Raw genomic sequence first — 15,042 nt, 5'->3', positions numbered from 1 at the left:
CAGGCGGCTACAACTGGCCGCCTGCAAAGGACCTCCCCAGACTTGTTTTGAAGAGCACGGCTCTTCAAGTCCATGTTCAGGGGATCCCTTGGAGAAGGGATTCCTTCCTCCGAGACCCCATCCAGAAAATGCGGGGAGCAGCAGCGGAGACCCGGGGCTGCTTCTGCTGCGACTGCTGGACTGTGGGGCTGGGAAGGGGGTGGGAAGAGCGGCGGGGCTGGCGGTGGCAGGCTGGTTGGCTGCCTTTCCACCACCGCCCCCTCTGTGCGGCAGCTTTCGACCTGCTCCCCCCTCCCTCCGCCACACCCCTAACTTGAACCTGGTCTGCAGAGGGGCGAGCGGGTGTGTGTGGGATGTCCAGCACCTGCGTTCCGGTGCACCCCAGTGGACGGGGCGCTGCGCAAGGGGGCGGGCGAGGAGAGGAGAGGCGGGGCACCCTTCTTCAGGAAAAAATTCAGATTCCAACTGTTTATCAAGCAACAGTAAGAAATCATTCTCCTATATCTGCTGCCACCTCCTCCTCCTCCAACAGCACTGCCGGATTTCCGCCTAACGCTGCAGGGGCGCCAGCGGGAGCTTTCGCAGCTTCACCTCAGCCGCAGCGCTGGGCAGCAAATGTGTTGGTACTGTTGGAGGAGGAGGAGGAGGAGGAGGAGGAGGAGGAGGAGGAGGAGGCGGCAGCAATAGCACCTGAGGACAGGACAAGAAGCAATGGAAACTTGTCAGAAGGAGACTCAAGCTGGAAATAAGGAGAAATCTGACAGTAAGAACAATTAAAATCAATGGAATCTTAATTCATTTGCTACAGGTTTTCAAAAGACTGGACGGCCATTTGTCTCAGATGATATAAAGACTCCTGCCTTGGACAAGGGGCTGGACTAGAAGACCTCCAGTATCCCTTCTGATGCTATGATTTTAAAAACCACAAGCTTTTTACAGCTCGCTTGCAACTTTACCAAATTTAATTCAGCCATTTCCTTTTGTTATTAAATGGGTATTGCTAGTTCAATGCACATGCACTCCACTTTTAAGATGCTGAAAAAATCCCCATGACCTGCAACAAAATTCATTCTTCCACTCTTATCTTGCTCTAACTTCTGATACATTCCTGAAATATAGATCTATAAAATTTAGTGAAAATATTTCTATCTATTTTAATACAGACTCGTAAAACAGATTGGGACAAATGACATTAGTGCTCTGGGATAATAGCAGGTTTACTCTATTTGGATTTTCAGATAAAAGGTATCTTTTGTGCTAAGTTCTAACAATGTAGTTCTCTAATGTAACTATGAAACAGTCCAAATATATAATTCCCCTCAGGGAGGAATTCTGGGAGTTGAAGTCCACAAGTCTTAAAGCTGTCACGTTTGAAGACCCCTGGTTTTTTTTTCCCCTAAAGGGTTAGGGGTGCAAGGGTCTTGTAACAACAGCTTTAAGACTTGCGCGCTTCAATGCCAGAGTTCCTGAGCCAACATTTTGGTTGCTAAGCAGGAGCGTTGTTAGTGATACTGATATTATATAACACTTTTAATTAAGCGGGCACCTTGAATAAACATAACTTTGAGTTTCAAATAATACTGATTTCATTGTTGTCTTAGGTAACATCTGTGAAAAAAATTCAGGTGCTCAGGCATGAAAATGTGCCGCTCAAACACTATACTTTTCTGCTCACACTGAAAAAAAATTAGAGGGAACATTGTCCAAGGTGCCTTGATATTCTTCTTTATTACCCTGAAATGAGCATCAGCGCTTTTGCAACAAGGCATTGCAGCAGTTGCAGTGGATGAAACAAAATAATACAGACAGGAGCCCATGGAAAAGTGGGGCAGAGAAGGAGGGAATGGGATCTGGGAGGTGGGATGAATCAAGGGCTCCTGGCAATGGAAAAGCAGACTCCCCACAAATTCTCCACAGCCAAAGGGTTGCAAAAAAGGCACCAGCTTTTCTCTGGTTTATGTAGTGGACACACACAGAGAGAAAAAAATACCTCAGCAACTCAGTTCTCACAGCAGCAGATTTCATACTGAAATCTGCTGGTCCAGAGTTCACCTTAGCATCTCTTACTTTATTGTTTTCATAATTACCTCATGCCAGAAATGCTGTGAAGTTTTAATCAAGAGCTACAAAGGAAAGTCAGGATTTCAGCACAGGACAGACTCCCAGTGCCAATCTGCTAAGCAACTGTATTTATGGGGCCACTTTTACTTCTATTTGACATGTTTTATCATTATGTTCAGTTATAATTTCAGTTGTTCTCTTAGGTATCATTAACTTGTTCTTCCCCTCCTTTTGGGGTGCGGGGAGGACATTGTCAGTTGTGTCAAGTGAATATGAAATTCTATTGCCCAGTGGCTAATTAGAAGAGGCTTTAATCAGCTAGCCTTTTCCAAAACCTAATTCAATGAATGCACAAATCTTTCTAATCATACTTATGGAGTATGGAGCATTGGAACCAACATTCCCAGAACCCACCATGTACAAACTGCTTATCTGATTTTGTTTATTTAAAAGCAGATCATGCTGAGTGTAAGAAAATATCTAAAACCAGGCTTAAAATTCTTAGCAGAAACATATTGTGATTGGGCGAGATCTCAAGCACTTCTCCCAGATCGCTTTCAAGTCAGCCTTGGTAAATACATTGTTTGCAAGCTCTATACAATTGTAGAGCCTGACACTTTAATGAATCCAAACAATCTCTGATGGAACATTATTAGATTAATGTGTTGATGAAACAGCATGAAATCGTTTTGTAACATTTAGTTAGCTGGGTGCCGTGAAGTCTGGCTTGACCTTATGGAGAGGTGCCCATCATCTCAACCCGTCCCTAGTGACCATCTGTAGCTCTTCCAAGTGCTTATCAACTCTCCCCCCCTTTTTACTTCTTAGCCTTTCCAAATATCTTTAGATCATCCCACTCACATCCCATGCTCAAAATATGCATGTTGATCATGAGTTCTTAAGCCTTGATTACATTCAACAGGTTGTCTTTGCATAGTTGATCCTGTTCCTTAGTTTGCTTTTATATTCTCATTTTCTAGATTAAGTTTCAAGGGCAACACCTTACTTGCTTTAATTTTAATTTAACCTATATACCACATACCAACCTGTCTCATCTGTGCTTGGAAGTGTCCTTGTGCCGATGTTCAATAGTTTGTGTACTAGACCTGATTCCAGTATCGTACATCTGGTGATGTCCATGTGTTGATGTGGTTTAAGGCAACTATACATAGACTGTGTGACCGATCACTTAGCAACCATTTGACGTTACAACAGCCCCTCCCCAAAACTTACCTGCAAGTTGGTTTCAAAGTTCCAAGAGCTCCCCCCCCCCATGGACATGTGACTTACATTTTGGAAGTTCAGCAACTGGCCTTTATCTATAGCTATTTGCAGCATTCCATGATCATGCAAACAAATGTTCTTCCCCCAAATTTATTAACCTTATCTCCTAAATTGTGTGGTATTCTCTCAGTCATAAGTTTCCCAATGGTTTTTAAGATTCTGCCATTTCTCCAACTTTTGCATTGCAGTCATCTTTTATTGGTACAATGTCTTTTATGGGTGCTGCATTTAGCCCCTTTGGTTTTGTCATAAAAAAATTCTGTCATCCTCCATTGCCTCTATTGTAAGTGCATATACTTGATACCCATCAAGACCTGGCTAATTGGTATACAAATGACAGATCAGGTCCTCTGTGAAAAATATGTCTTTTTTATTCCATAAATAATCCAGTGTTATTGCAAATGAGGTTTTGATTCACCATTTTCTCAAATCTGTGTTCTTTAAACAGTAGGAATAGCTTCTTACCATCAGGTTCAGTATAGAAAATATACGGTACATTTTAAGCAAATGTTCAGGACCAAAGGATTATTAACATTGCATATGTGTAAAACTTTTATCTGGCAGTAATAACCAGGTTTATTTCTGAAATAGGAATGCATAGGATCAGACTGTCATTTAGGTAAAATAACAAACTAAATGTTACATTTTGGCTGGAAAAACTAAAATGGCTAAGATACTTGTAGCGTATCTTGGGCAGAGCACTGTCTTTGCACCTTTTTCCTCCCAATTTGAAATACAAGATTCCCCCACTCCCTCCCCAAATACTGGTTGCTTTTAGATGAAGCTTGTATTGCATAAATCACCTTGCCCCCATTCAGGGAATTTCTCCCAGATAATGTGATTCATTTAATAACTGGCCTGCATTCTACCATTATGTATTCATTTTTAAATAACTGACCCAAAAGACATAGAAGAAAATAGCAGTGCAATTATGCAATAGATGAAAGTAAGATTTTGCTTGAGAAAGGCAAATTGATATGATACGGATAGTACCCTTTCATCTTTTGCCAAGACTGGTTAATACAGACTTATTTGCTGTTCTATACACAGCCAATCTTCTTCATTTCCACAAGGAGCTCAATATACAATGAGATCCCATTAAATTTACTTCTAACTATCCATTGGTAGAATCTGATCCTGCTCCTCTCTTTTACAAGGCTCTCAACACACTTTTAAAAGCAAACTGGAAAGATAATGTATGCCAAATTTCTTCTCATGCTCAGTTGAATTAAAACTGCCCTACTGTTCACAAGGGTGAAAATCTGAAAAACAAAGCAACAAAAATAGCATGTGCCACTTTTAACTTCCAATGGTTTAGTTCTGCTTAGAAGTAAATCTACAGTATGAATTTACAATGACATTTGTTCAGTCAGATTCTTTTAGGGTCTGAGACTAAATCATGACTATTAAAAAAAGTTAGAAAAGGTTATAATAGCCCCGCTAGCCTTGAGATTTTATTTTGTGTGTGTTTGTGTATCCACACAAGAAAGGGTTAATTTGTTCTTGTTGCTTCACATTCCTTCCGCCTCCATCATTCCCACCAGTGAAATTCATTCCATTCAATGCCAAATTTGACATTTTAAAACAGGGTAGGAGTTTAAATGGTCTGAAAGTCTTATTTCCTTTCGAAAGTTTAATAAAATACTTAGACATATCAGTTGGGGAGCTGTTGCCCTTTAGATTAGTCTTTTAGCCACCGAAACTTTGCTCAAAACTAGCAACAAACAAGGCACCGGAGCTGGTTTTGTAGAATAGCTCTTACCCAATGCTGACTTCAGCATAATTAGACAAATTCAATCTTATTCGTAACATATGGCATACTGCTTCTATTAATCTGCAACTCAAGCATACTCAGAGCATTAAAGCACATGTCACTTTTGAAAGTTTCAGTGCAATGTAATTACATTGTAAAGTCTCACTCAACCAGCATTCTCTCATGTGGGTTTACACCGTTAATGTGTTGTGAGCAAATTAACTTAGGTCCCCTGCATTTCATTCCCTGTTTTCTAAGGAACACAACCAAACAAGCATAACTGCTATGATTCCTATTTACTTCCTATGATTCATTGTTAGCATTTAAATAACCCTGCCCACCTCCCCACAAAACCTGGATTATTCCCATGAACACCTGTGCGTAAGAGATTTTTCCATCAGAGACATAAATTTGTTACTAGACATTTGTTGGAATCTATTCCAAACACCCTGACAGCAGGCATTCCTGAGTACAGGTTTTTAGTCATCCCGATTCTTGCTACTGTGTCTTCCAATCTGTATGTTTCATTTTGATCAGAGGTTCAAACCACTGTGATTCTTTTGAAGCAAATTACAGCTATTTTATTAGACAGATGTTGGGAAAGGACCAAGGGGTTAGAAAATCCCTGAATTAGAAAGCAAATGAATGAATTACACTTTTAAAGCACACTGCATTTGCAATTATGAATGTAAGGGTTAAAAGGCCATTCAAAAATAAATATCTGAGATGCAAAAAAAAAATGGAAAATAAGTTTCAGAGATTTGCCAACAATCCTTTTTTTAAAAAAAAGCTTGCAGTTAAAGAGTGAGAAAGAGAGAGCAAAATCTGCCATTCTTGACTACTTTCAGCAAGTTTCAGTGTCAAACCCTCAATGTAGATGTTGGGTGCTTTGTTTTATATACACAATATCATATACTTTCCCCAACAGTATTTCCTCAGAGAATTAAAGTATTAAAAACGGCAGCTTTTCTTCATTTGAAAAGTTGGAAATTTAAAAAATACAACAAGGAATACCCTTTTATTAATTATGGAGAAAACTAGCTTGTTGCTTGTTTGTATAAATATATATTTTCCAGGATTTAATTATTTGAACAGAAATGGCCTATACTGAACCACCGTCATGATTACTACAATGGTCCCAGTTACCGACCCAGATTGGATCCTGCATTATTACAATGTATTGCAATACACTTGATCAGAAACGGGAGGAAAAGCAGGAATTCTCAATCGAAGCATTTTGCACCAATGGAAACTCGGGCAACGATGGTCAAAACGGGAGGAAACACAACTTTGCAGTCCCTGAGATGATGGGAAGGAAAAGACCGGGAGAAGAGAGAAAGAGGGGCGGAAGGAAAACTGCTACACGAGGGATTCGCACACGGGCACCGAGTCCGAGTCCTGGCTGTGCATAGAACTCAAGCCCGTGTCGGAATCCTCGTCTTCACGATCCTCGCAGTCTTTACTCAAACTCCGGGCGGCTTCCTCACCCCAATTTCCCGAGGTGATCGGGACTGAGGCGGGCAGCTCCTCGCCCGGATTGAAAGGGAGGTCCCGTCGCTCGTCCGCCACCGCCGTTTCCTCCTCCTCCTCCCCTTCCCCCTCCACGTGTAAGGACTCCAGGGAATCGAGCAAGCGCTGGAGCTCCCGCTCTTTATCGCCCCAGGCGCGCTGCGTAAATTCCAAGTCCGACTTCACGGCGTCCAAATCCGTGTTGAGGCGCAGCCCGATGTAGAGGCTGGTGCTCAGCTGCGTCTTGATGCGCTCCTGCTCCACGTGGAGCTCGCCGCCGCCGCCGCTCAGCTCGGTGGTGTTGCAGTCCGTCTCGGAGAGGCTGGTGCTGGAGCCCTTGGCGGCTGCCAGCTCTTCCCGGCGCCGCCTCATCCAGCGCTCGTTCAGCTCCTCCTGGATCTCGCCGGCCAAATGCTCGATCAGCTCCTCCTGGCGGCGCCACTGCTCCTGCACCCGAGCCACCTGCTCGCACTTCCACGCGTACTCCTCCAAGTCCTCGCTGCCGGACGACGGCTGCTCTAACTCCCCCGCTGCCGTCGAAGCCGCTGTTGGGGTCGTCCCTGCGGGAGACTTTAGCTCCTGCTCTCCCGCGGGGGGCTCCGCCTCTTCTCCCACCAAGTAGGTGTCCTGCACGTAGTTAACCCCGTGGCGTTTCATGCGGTCGAAATGAATCCTCGCCTCGTAGCGGTCGATCTCCCGGTCTAAGTCGCGGAGCCGCTTGATCTGCTGCCGGATGGTGTGGTCCTGCGAAAGGACCAGATGCACTAGAGTCTCCATCCTTTCGCCCGCCGGGGCTTCCTTGGCCGGCGGCTCCTCGAGCTGCGGCTGTCCCTTCCTCTTGTTGATCTTGGCCAACTTGCGGAAGGCTTTCCTTACCACACGCCGCTGCCGTTCCTGGCTCAAAGCCAGGCTGGCCCGGGCTGTAACCCCTAAGCCGTGACATCCCGGACTGTCCCTGCTGGGCACCACCCTGGCCTCGGCGCTCCTGGGTCCGGTGTTGGGCAAGGACGCCTCGCTGCGCACCAGCACGAAGCGCACGTTCTCCTGCTCGTCGCCCCAGGCCGCCCAGAGCCTCAGGATCTTGGTTTTGTTGGGCAAGATCCTCTCAAAGCCCCTCCACTTCTCCACGATGCAGTAAGACTGCGGGAGCCCCGACAACATCCCGCCGCCGCACTCCTGCAGCGATGCCTGCTGCTGCTGCTGCTGCTGCAGCCGACGCCTGCGCCGCTGCTTGCTCTCCTCCAAAAGGACCTGCACCACATCCGAGCAAGTGGTCCGTTTGGTGAGGCCCGAGATTAACTTCTCCTCCTGGCAAATCCACACCGAGATCTTCTTTTCTTCCGGCTCCATTGGGGCACGGGACCTCGGCGATCGGGAAGGGGGGGGCGCGCCCGCTGCTACTGGGCGGGATCCCCCATGGGAGCGCTCACCAGAGCCGCGCCGCCCGGGAGCCGCCGTGGCGAGGCATGGCTGCGACCCTTCCTCTGCCCGCCTGCGGGGCGCTAAAAAGCAAACAAACCCACGAGCCTAAAATTGCAACGCTCTCGGGATCTCCCTCTTTCGGCTCTGCTCCTCCTAGGCTCGGGGTGGCTGTTTTTTTTTTCCCCCGCTGATGGGATCCCGGAGAAGAATCAACTTCGGAGTCTCAGCTCCGCCTCCTTTGGTTGCTACTGTTGCTGCGAAGCGCCTGCCTCCCCGGCACCTTCCCTCCTGACACTGCTCTGCCTCCTCGCTCTGCTACCGCGTTTTCTTCCCCTACCACGTGATTTCTCTCCCCCCCCCCGCCTTTCCCCGGCGACCCGCTTTTCCAGCAGTTGTGGGCTTTGATTCAAGACTACCTTTCTAGTACTTTAATCTTAAAAGTAAGAGATTTCTGCGTGTTGTAGGTTATGGCTGTATCTGTACGGAAGAAATCGGAAGTTACTTTTTCCCCCCCTCTTATTTTTTTCTCCCCCTTTCCTAAGCTCCGAAAACCTTGTCCCCTTCCTGATCTTTTCTTTCCAATCGCTTCCTTTTTCAGTTTTTCTTACATTTTATTCTTCGTTCGAACTGGATAAAGTCTTATAAAGAAAAAACTATTTTATGAGTGCTGTATAGATTCTCATCCTCTCCCCCGTCCTTTAAAAAGACAGGAGGCACTACACATGGTGAGTTATACAATTTCACCCAATGGGTTAAAAAAAAGTCCTTGCAGTGGTCCTTCCTGATGGGTTTTGGAGCTGCTTGGGAGAAGGTGCTCCTGTCCAAATTATTCTCTAATATTCTCTCACCCCCCCCTCACCCCCCCAAAAACAACACCTAAACCCTGTTGGAAGGGAATGTTTCAAAGGAAGCAACCAAAATCCAGTCCAAATTTCTTTCAATTGAATAAAATCCCCCACCCTGTAATTAAAAACATTTTCACATGCCAAAGCATTTCACAGATCATATGCACAGTGAACTGTAAACCTTACTAAGCATTATTAAAATCTCTGGATGTTGCCAGGATTCAAAGAGAAAATTTGCCATGCATTTCAATAGCAGAAGAATGAACAGACAATAAGTCTCTCCCCTTTTACATATGCCTAGATGGGGCGAAACCCGGTTATTCTGAGTAGAATTCACTTCCTGGCAGTTGGATTACTCTATGTTTTATGTTTCATTTCTGGAAAATAAATATGAAAAATGAGCTGTCTTTTTGCCTTGTGTGACAAGCATTTCTAGAATACTGAGAATGTTGCTATTATTTTTATTGTATTTATTTACTTAAAACATTTGTAGAGCCTCCCATCTTGGAGGAAAGCTAATCCCAATAAAAAGCAATGTAAGCAACAATAAAAGGAAAATAAAAATAAAAAAGCCAGAAACTGAAAGACCAAGTGGCACAGCTACACAGCTACAATTCCCTTATGAAACTCCCAATGCTTTTTTATCTATCTACCAAGTCCCAACATTGGGGGGGGGGGGGGGTTTCTCGGCAGGTTAAGAGAATGGGGGCCTTTGGTATCTGAGGGTGGGAGAGTGTTCCATAGGGCAGCGATAACAATTTGAAAAAGCATGCTTCTGATGACTGGCAAGATTGCAATATTAATATGCATCTTACTACCATTCCTATCTACTCTGGTGAGATAGGCAGATAGCCTCAGGGATAGGCGATCCCACAGATTATGTGTACTTTTCCCATAAAGAAGTTGCCGATAAATAACAGCAAAGTTTCACTGACATTTAACATGATCTGGTTTCTCTGTGAATGAAAAGTCTTACAAAAGGCAAAAATGAGAATGGGAGAAAAGGGAAGTAAGAGAAGGGAAGAGAAAAGAAAAGGGAAGGAGAGAAGGAGGAAAACAATGCACAACTCATTACTCCTTTTGCTGCTAGATAAATTCTGAGTGTTTGGTGCTCAAAGCAGAGAACATTAAGAGTTGAGCTGGAGATGCGCAAATTACAACGTGCCAAGTTCAAACAGTTTGCATTTCAAGAGTAATGGTTCATGCTGATTTATGAGCTTTTGTAAAACTGATCTGGACTAAGGGTGAAATTGGGCGGACGTGCTTCCTTCAGAAATGGACAGGTGCATCATTTCAAAATGTCAAATCCACAAAATGTCAGTCTTACTGAAGGGAAGAAATATATTTCTTGGTCTGCTTCTGTTCTTCAAAACCCTAATTTAGACTGCTTTAACTTTCTAGGATTCAGGCAGCATTTGGGCAAGCACTAATCAAAACATTCTGCAACAGCCAGATACATGTTTGTGGCTTTAAAATACCCATAGACTGTCTTTCAAGACAAAGCTTTCCCAGAGGGCAGCTTACAAAACATATTCTAAAATAAAAATTAAATCTAGCAAAATGATCCAATTTAGAAGTTGTTTTTTTTTTAATGGCAGCAGCTATTTCAAAACTATGATAGGAAATATAGCCGAAGTGGGCCACTTAAATGAAGCAAAAAGAATTTCTTTGATGAGATAATTCCAGAAATTTTGGTCCATCATTGAAAAAAACATAATGGATATTGATGGTGGCCCCAACAATCTGGATCCTCATTTTACCCACCTCAGAAGGGTGAAACGCTGAGTCAACCTTGAGCTGGTCAGCATTGAACTGCTGGCAGTCGGCAGTCAGAAGAATTAGCCTGCAGTACTGCTTCTAACCACTGCACCACCACGTCTCTTACCCCCAAAAAATCAACTTCTAAATAAGTAGGGAAAGGCGAAAAATCCAGATCCAGTTTCATCCAGATGCATGTTGGGCCTGATGAGTCACTTTGAGGGCTTTATCTCCTCTCCTCTGCAAAAGTTAAGTGCAGCATCTGCTAAAAGACTGCCCATCCCTAGCGAAACCATTCTCTCAGATCAGCATGATGGAAGATCAGCATGATGGAAGGGGTGTACAAAAGGAGCTACTCTGCCAAGTAGCTCCTTTTGCCTCCTCTGCAGTCTTAAGATAATAACCTCCCAGGAGAAGATTCCTAAACGCTTAAACAAGCTCTTCACCACGAAGAACAGCCTTCCTATTATCAAGCATCCCTCTGATCACAATATTTTCACTTGGAGTGATGTCAATCCCATGTCACAAGCTACATCAGAACCCAGCTATGCCGTGTGCCGTCGGTGCCAGCAAAAGCAAACTCTTGTGGTGGCCTGATAAAGTATAACGAGACTTACAGTGCTGGAGCAGGGGGAGCTTGCCAGGGAAGCATGTTAGGTGGGTTAATTAAGTGTGCTTAGCAATGTACCAACCACAATAAATGCTTCAGGCTGTCTGCAGGCTTAGGCATATTTTATTGGTGATTTTTTTTAACTTAGAAAGAATGTTCAAAAGTATCATACACTCGTATGTTTATGTATAGAGAAGTAAACGGTAGAACATGGGGATCAGGTTGAGGTGGGGGGGGGGGGTTGGTGTTAGGGCATTTTGAAACCATTCCTGACAAAGAGAGCCACCCCATTTGGAGTTCAAGCACGCCTCCCATCTCCCTTCTGCAGAGGAAGAGAGCTTTCTCGTCTAGGTTCCCCCACTTATATGAAAGGTTGAGCAATATCACTCTGGCCCTGGTTTTCAGCCTTGTGAAACTTCATTAGACTCCTTCCAAGGCTAAGAAATTAGGGATTTGGGGTGCAAGGAGGAGGCTCAGTGCAAGTGTTAAGCTGCAAACAAAAACAACCATTTTCTTTCTAAAAACAGCCTTGTGAGGCAGGACATGCCTCAGCCAGGCTTGTCACTTCACATCAGGGGTGGGTTTCAACCGGTTTGCGAACCGGTTGGTCGGCGAACCCGGAAGTAAGTAACTTCCGGGAACGGCGAAGGGCCCACCCGCCTGCCCACGCTCCTTAGCGGTCTTTGAAGGTTTCTGCGCTTCCACGCAGGTGCATGGCACATACAGCTCCTGCGCGAGTCTCCACGAGCAGCTGGAGCATCGTGCAGGCATTAAGACGCATGCGTGAACTGCGCGCATGCACGAGGACACTGCCGGCCCCATTCCAACCGAATCAGTTGGAACGGGATTAGCAACCCACCCCTGCTTCACATATAAATATTTTTTGGATTTGCTTCTGCCAAACCAGTAGGATTAGACTGTGGGATCATGACTAAGAAGACCAAGGTGCAAATGGACACTTGGTCATTAAGCTACCCAAGTCATGCTCAGCCAGACATTATCTCTCAACCAGACCTACCTTGGGGGGTTATTGTGATGATAAAAATGGAGGAAGGGAAACTTTTGTGTATGCTATTTTCAGGTCCTAGAAGGAAGGTGTTTATAAATATTGTAGCATTGTTAGCGTGCCCATTATTTTAAAAAAATGATTTGCTTGTTTTATAGTTCTGCAAAAGAACTGCTGCTGCTATCGCTTATATTCCAAGAAATTCCCACATATGGTGGATGATATCTCCTGGTTTACTAAAGAATTAGTGAAAGAAGTAAAGTCCTGACTGTAAATTGAATGAATGAATGAATGAATGATCTAGCTTGCTTGAGCAAGAATATTATAGAACATGAGCCAAGAAGGGATAAATTCAAGGAAGCCTTTGCAGAAGAAAGAGGTTTTCAGGAAGGACTTGAAAAGTGAGGGATATGAGATTGCCCAATTCATACATTGTGTTAAGACATGATTTACTTAATGTAGGTTTGTTGTTAACTGCAGCTGGCTGAGTTTATGGAATCTGATAAGCTTTTTATCAGAATTTGTAGATCACACAAGGGATTAATCCAAAGTATTTTATTTATTCATAAAATGTATGTAGCTGCCCATTTCAGAAAAAGTGCATAGATCATTATATGTTGCAGTGAATTCTATCAAAACTCAGCCAAGGGTTTTCTATGCTGGGATTATTAAACATGGAATTGGGCCTGGTATCTATTGCGTGATCAGCATAGCACTTTGTTGAAATCATACACATTACAGCTGAGTCATCTGTGCTTCATATTCTAAAAACAAAGCCAGTCATAATGTTGTCACAAAGAAATACTGAAAGTTTTTTTCTGCCTGTTTTTCAATATTTTCAGCTAAAGCACGTTAGTGTTGCATTAATCAGATAGTTGGTGTGGAAACTGATTAATTAGAAGAATACTTGCCTCCTTTTGCTTTAACTGAAGAATAATGCAGATAAATATCCACTCTATAACCCCCACACCCCACACTCCTATCTAACACTCCTGTGTTATCTCTTGTTTTTTCCTACTCTTCTGAGTTTTCCTTTCACCAAAGGTAACATCAACGTCCAACAACACCGGAGTGAAAATCAGTTTAATTTCCAAGCCATGCCTTTATTTAAGCATTTTTCAAGTAGTTTTTCTGATTCCCACAGGCTTTTCAAAACAGTGACGTGCGGTGAGCTTCATGGCCAGTGAGGCAAGCGCGAAAGCCCCGCCGAAGCCCCGGCGCCATGTCCGCCATAGAGCGGGACCCTCAACGGCCATGAAGCTCACCGCACGTCACTCGGCATTTCAAACTCTGCTCTGCAGCCCAAACTTTCTCCTCCCAGCAACTTGGCCTGTTGGACACAGTGGTGGCAGGGGAGGAATGGGCTGGGTAGGCTGGCTGGCTGGGGATGGGGGAGCCCTTTAAAGCCCTGCTGCCGCGTCTTCCCAGCAAGACTTCCTTTCGGCTCGCGATTTCCCTTGCCTGACTTAACCAAAGCTTGGCGCCCTGCCTCTGCTTTTGATCTCCCTCCCTCAGCTGTGCAGCAGCGTCGGCGGCAGCTCTCGGCCTACGGCGGCAGCGTCACGCAGGCTGTGGAAGGAGGAGGAGGAGGAGGAGGGAACCAAAGAGAGGCTTTTACCGGGCGTGCGCCCCACAGCCAGGACCGTCATTGCGCCTCAAGCTGCGTTTCTTCCTGCAAAGCCCTTCGGGCATCAGGCGGAGCTCTCGGGTTGCCCGAAGGGCTTTGCAGGAAGAAACGCGGCTTGAGGCGCAATGACGGTCCTGGCTGTGGGGCGCACGCCCGGTAAAAGCCTCTCTTGGTTCCCTCCTCCTCCTTCTCCTTCCACAGCCTGCATGATGCTGCCGCCGTAGGCCGAGAACTGCCACCGACGCTGCTGCACAGCTGAGGATGGGAGAGCGTGAAAGCAGAGGCAGGGCGCCAAGCTTTGGTTAAGGCAGGCAATGGAAACCACGAGCCGAAAGGAAGTCTTGCTGGGAAGACGCGGCAGCAGGGCTTTAAAGGGCTCCCCCCTCCCCAGCCAGCCAGCCCACCCAGCCCATTCCTCCCCCCGCCACCACTGTGTCCAACAGGCCAAGCATCTCACATTTATGGCGGACATAAACGCGAGACCTGGCCTGTTGGGACACAGCAGCGAGAACGTCCCTGCCGCCTCCGCGCTCCGCCGCCTCGCCCCCCGCCTCCTCTGACCCCACCACTGTGAAGAAAGAAAAACACACACACACACACCTCACAATAAAAAAATTAAATTAAATTACAATAAATTTGAATACCCCTCCCTCCGTCCAATCCACCTTTTCCAGCTGTGGAAACTCTCTCAACTCTCCTCTTGTCCGCCCAACGTAAGCGTGCTCAACGTAAGCGTGCTCATAAGGCATGATTCGCTCCCCGATCAGGAGGCGGGAAAATCAGTGCCTCTTTTGCATATGAAAGTTTTCGCTTTTTAACTCCTCCTTAACTTTTAAAAGGTGAAAAATTCCTTAGGCAAAAGAGGCCCCGAGTTCTCTGGCCTCCTCCCATAGTTAACACTGAGATCAGAAACCAAGCCACTGTGACTTTGAATCTGGTAGCAACTACCCTGGCTTTAATTATTTTTAAAAAATTATTTAAAATTCTTTCTTTTCCCTTAGGAGACTGGTGAGGCCCCGCCTCCCCTGCCTCTAGTGACTGCACGTCCCTGTTTGAAATTCAAAATGTCTTCTTCAGATGTCATCTGCAGCATTCATCGGAACTTAGCTAGAATTCACCAGCCATTTTAAATTTATGACTCAAATCCCTTTATAAGCAGGGCTCCCT

General features: G+C 45.2%; 1 protein-coding gene across 1 annotated transcript; it reads right to left on the bottom strand.

Moving 5' to 3' along the window:
- Positions 1-3,694: 3,694 nt before the first annotated feature.
- RASSF10 (Ras association domain family member 10) lies at positions 3,695-8,301 on the bottom strand. Its single transcript, XM_014061902.2, has one exon. The coding sequence runs from the start codon at positions 7,955-7,957 to the stop codon at positions 6,458-6,460; it is 1,500 nt and encodes a 499-aa protein (XP_013917377.2). The 5' UTR covers positions 7,958-8,301; the 3' UTR covers positions 3,695-6,457.
- Positions 8,302-15,042: the final 6,741 nt, after the last annotated feature.

Source organism: Thamnophis sirtalis, unplaced genomic scaffold (genome assembly GCF_051295495.1).
Source record: "Thamnophis sirtalis isolate CommonGarterSnake01/CBP01778 unplaced genomic scaffold, rThaSir2_p1.2 scaffold_1, whole genome shotgun sequence".
NCBI lineage: Eukaryota > Metazoa > Chordata > Lepidosauria > Squamata > Natricidae > Thamnophis > Thamnophis sirtalis.
Note: the sequence above shows the minus strand (reverse complement) of the source record. Positions and strands in the feature narration are given on the sequence as shown.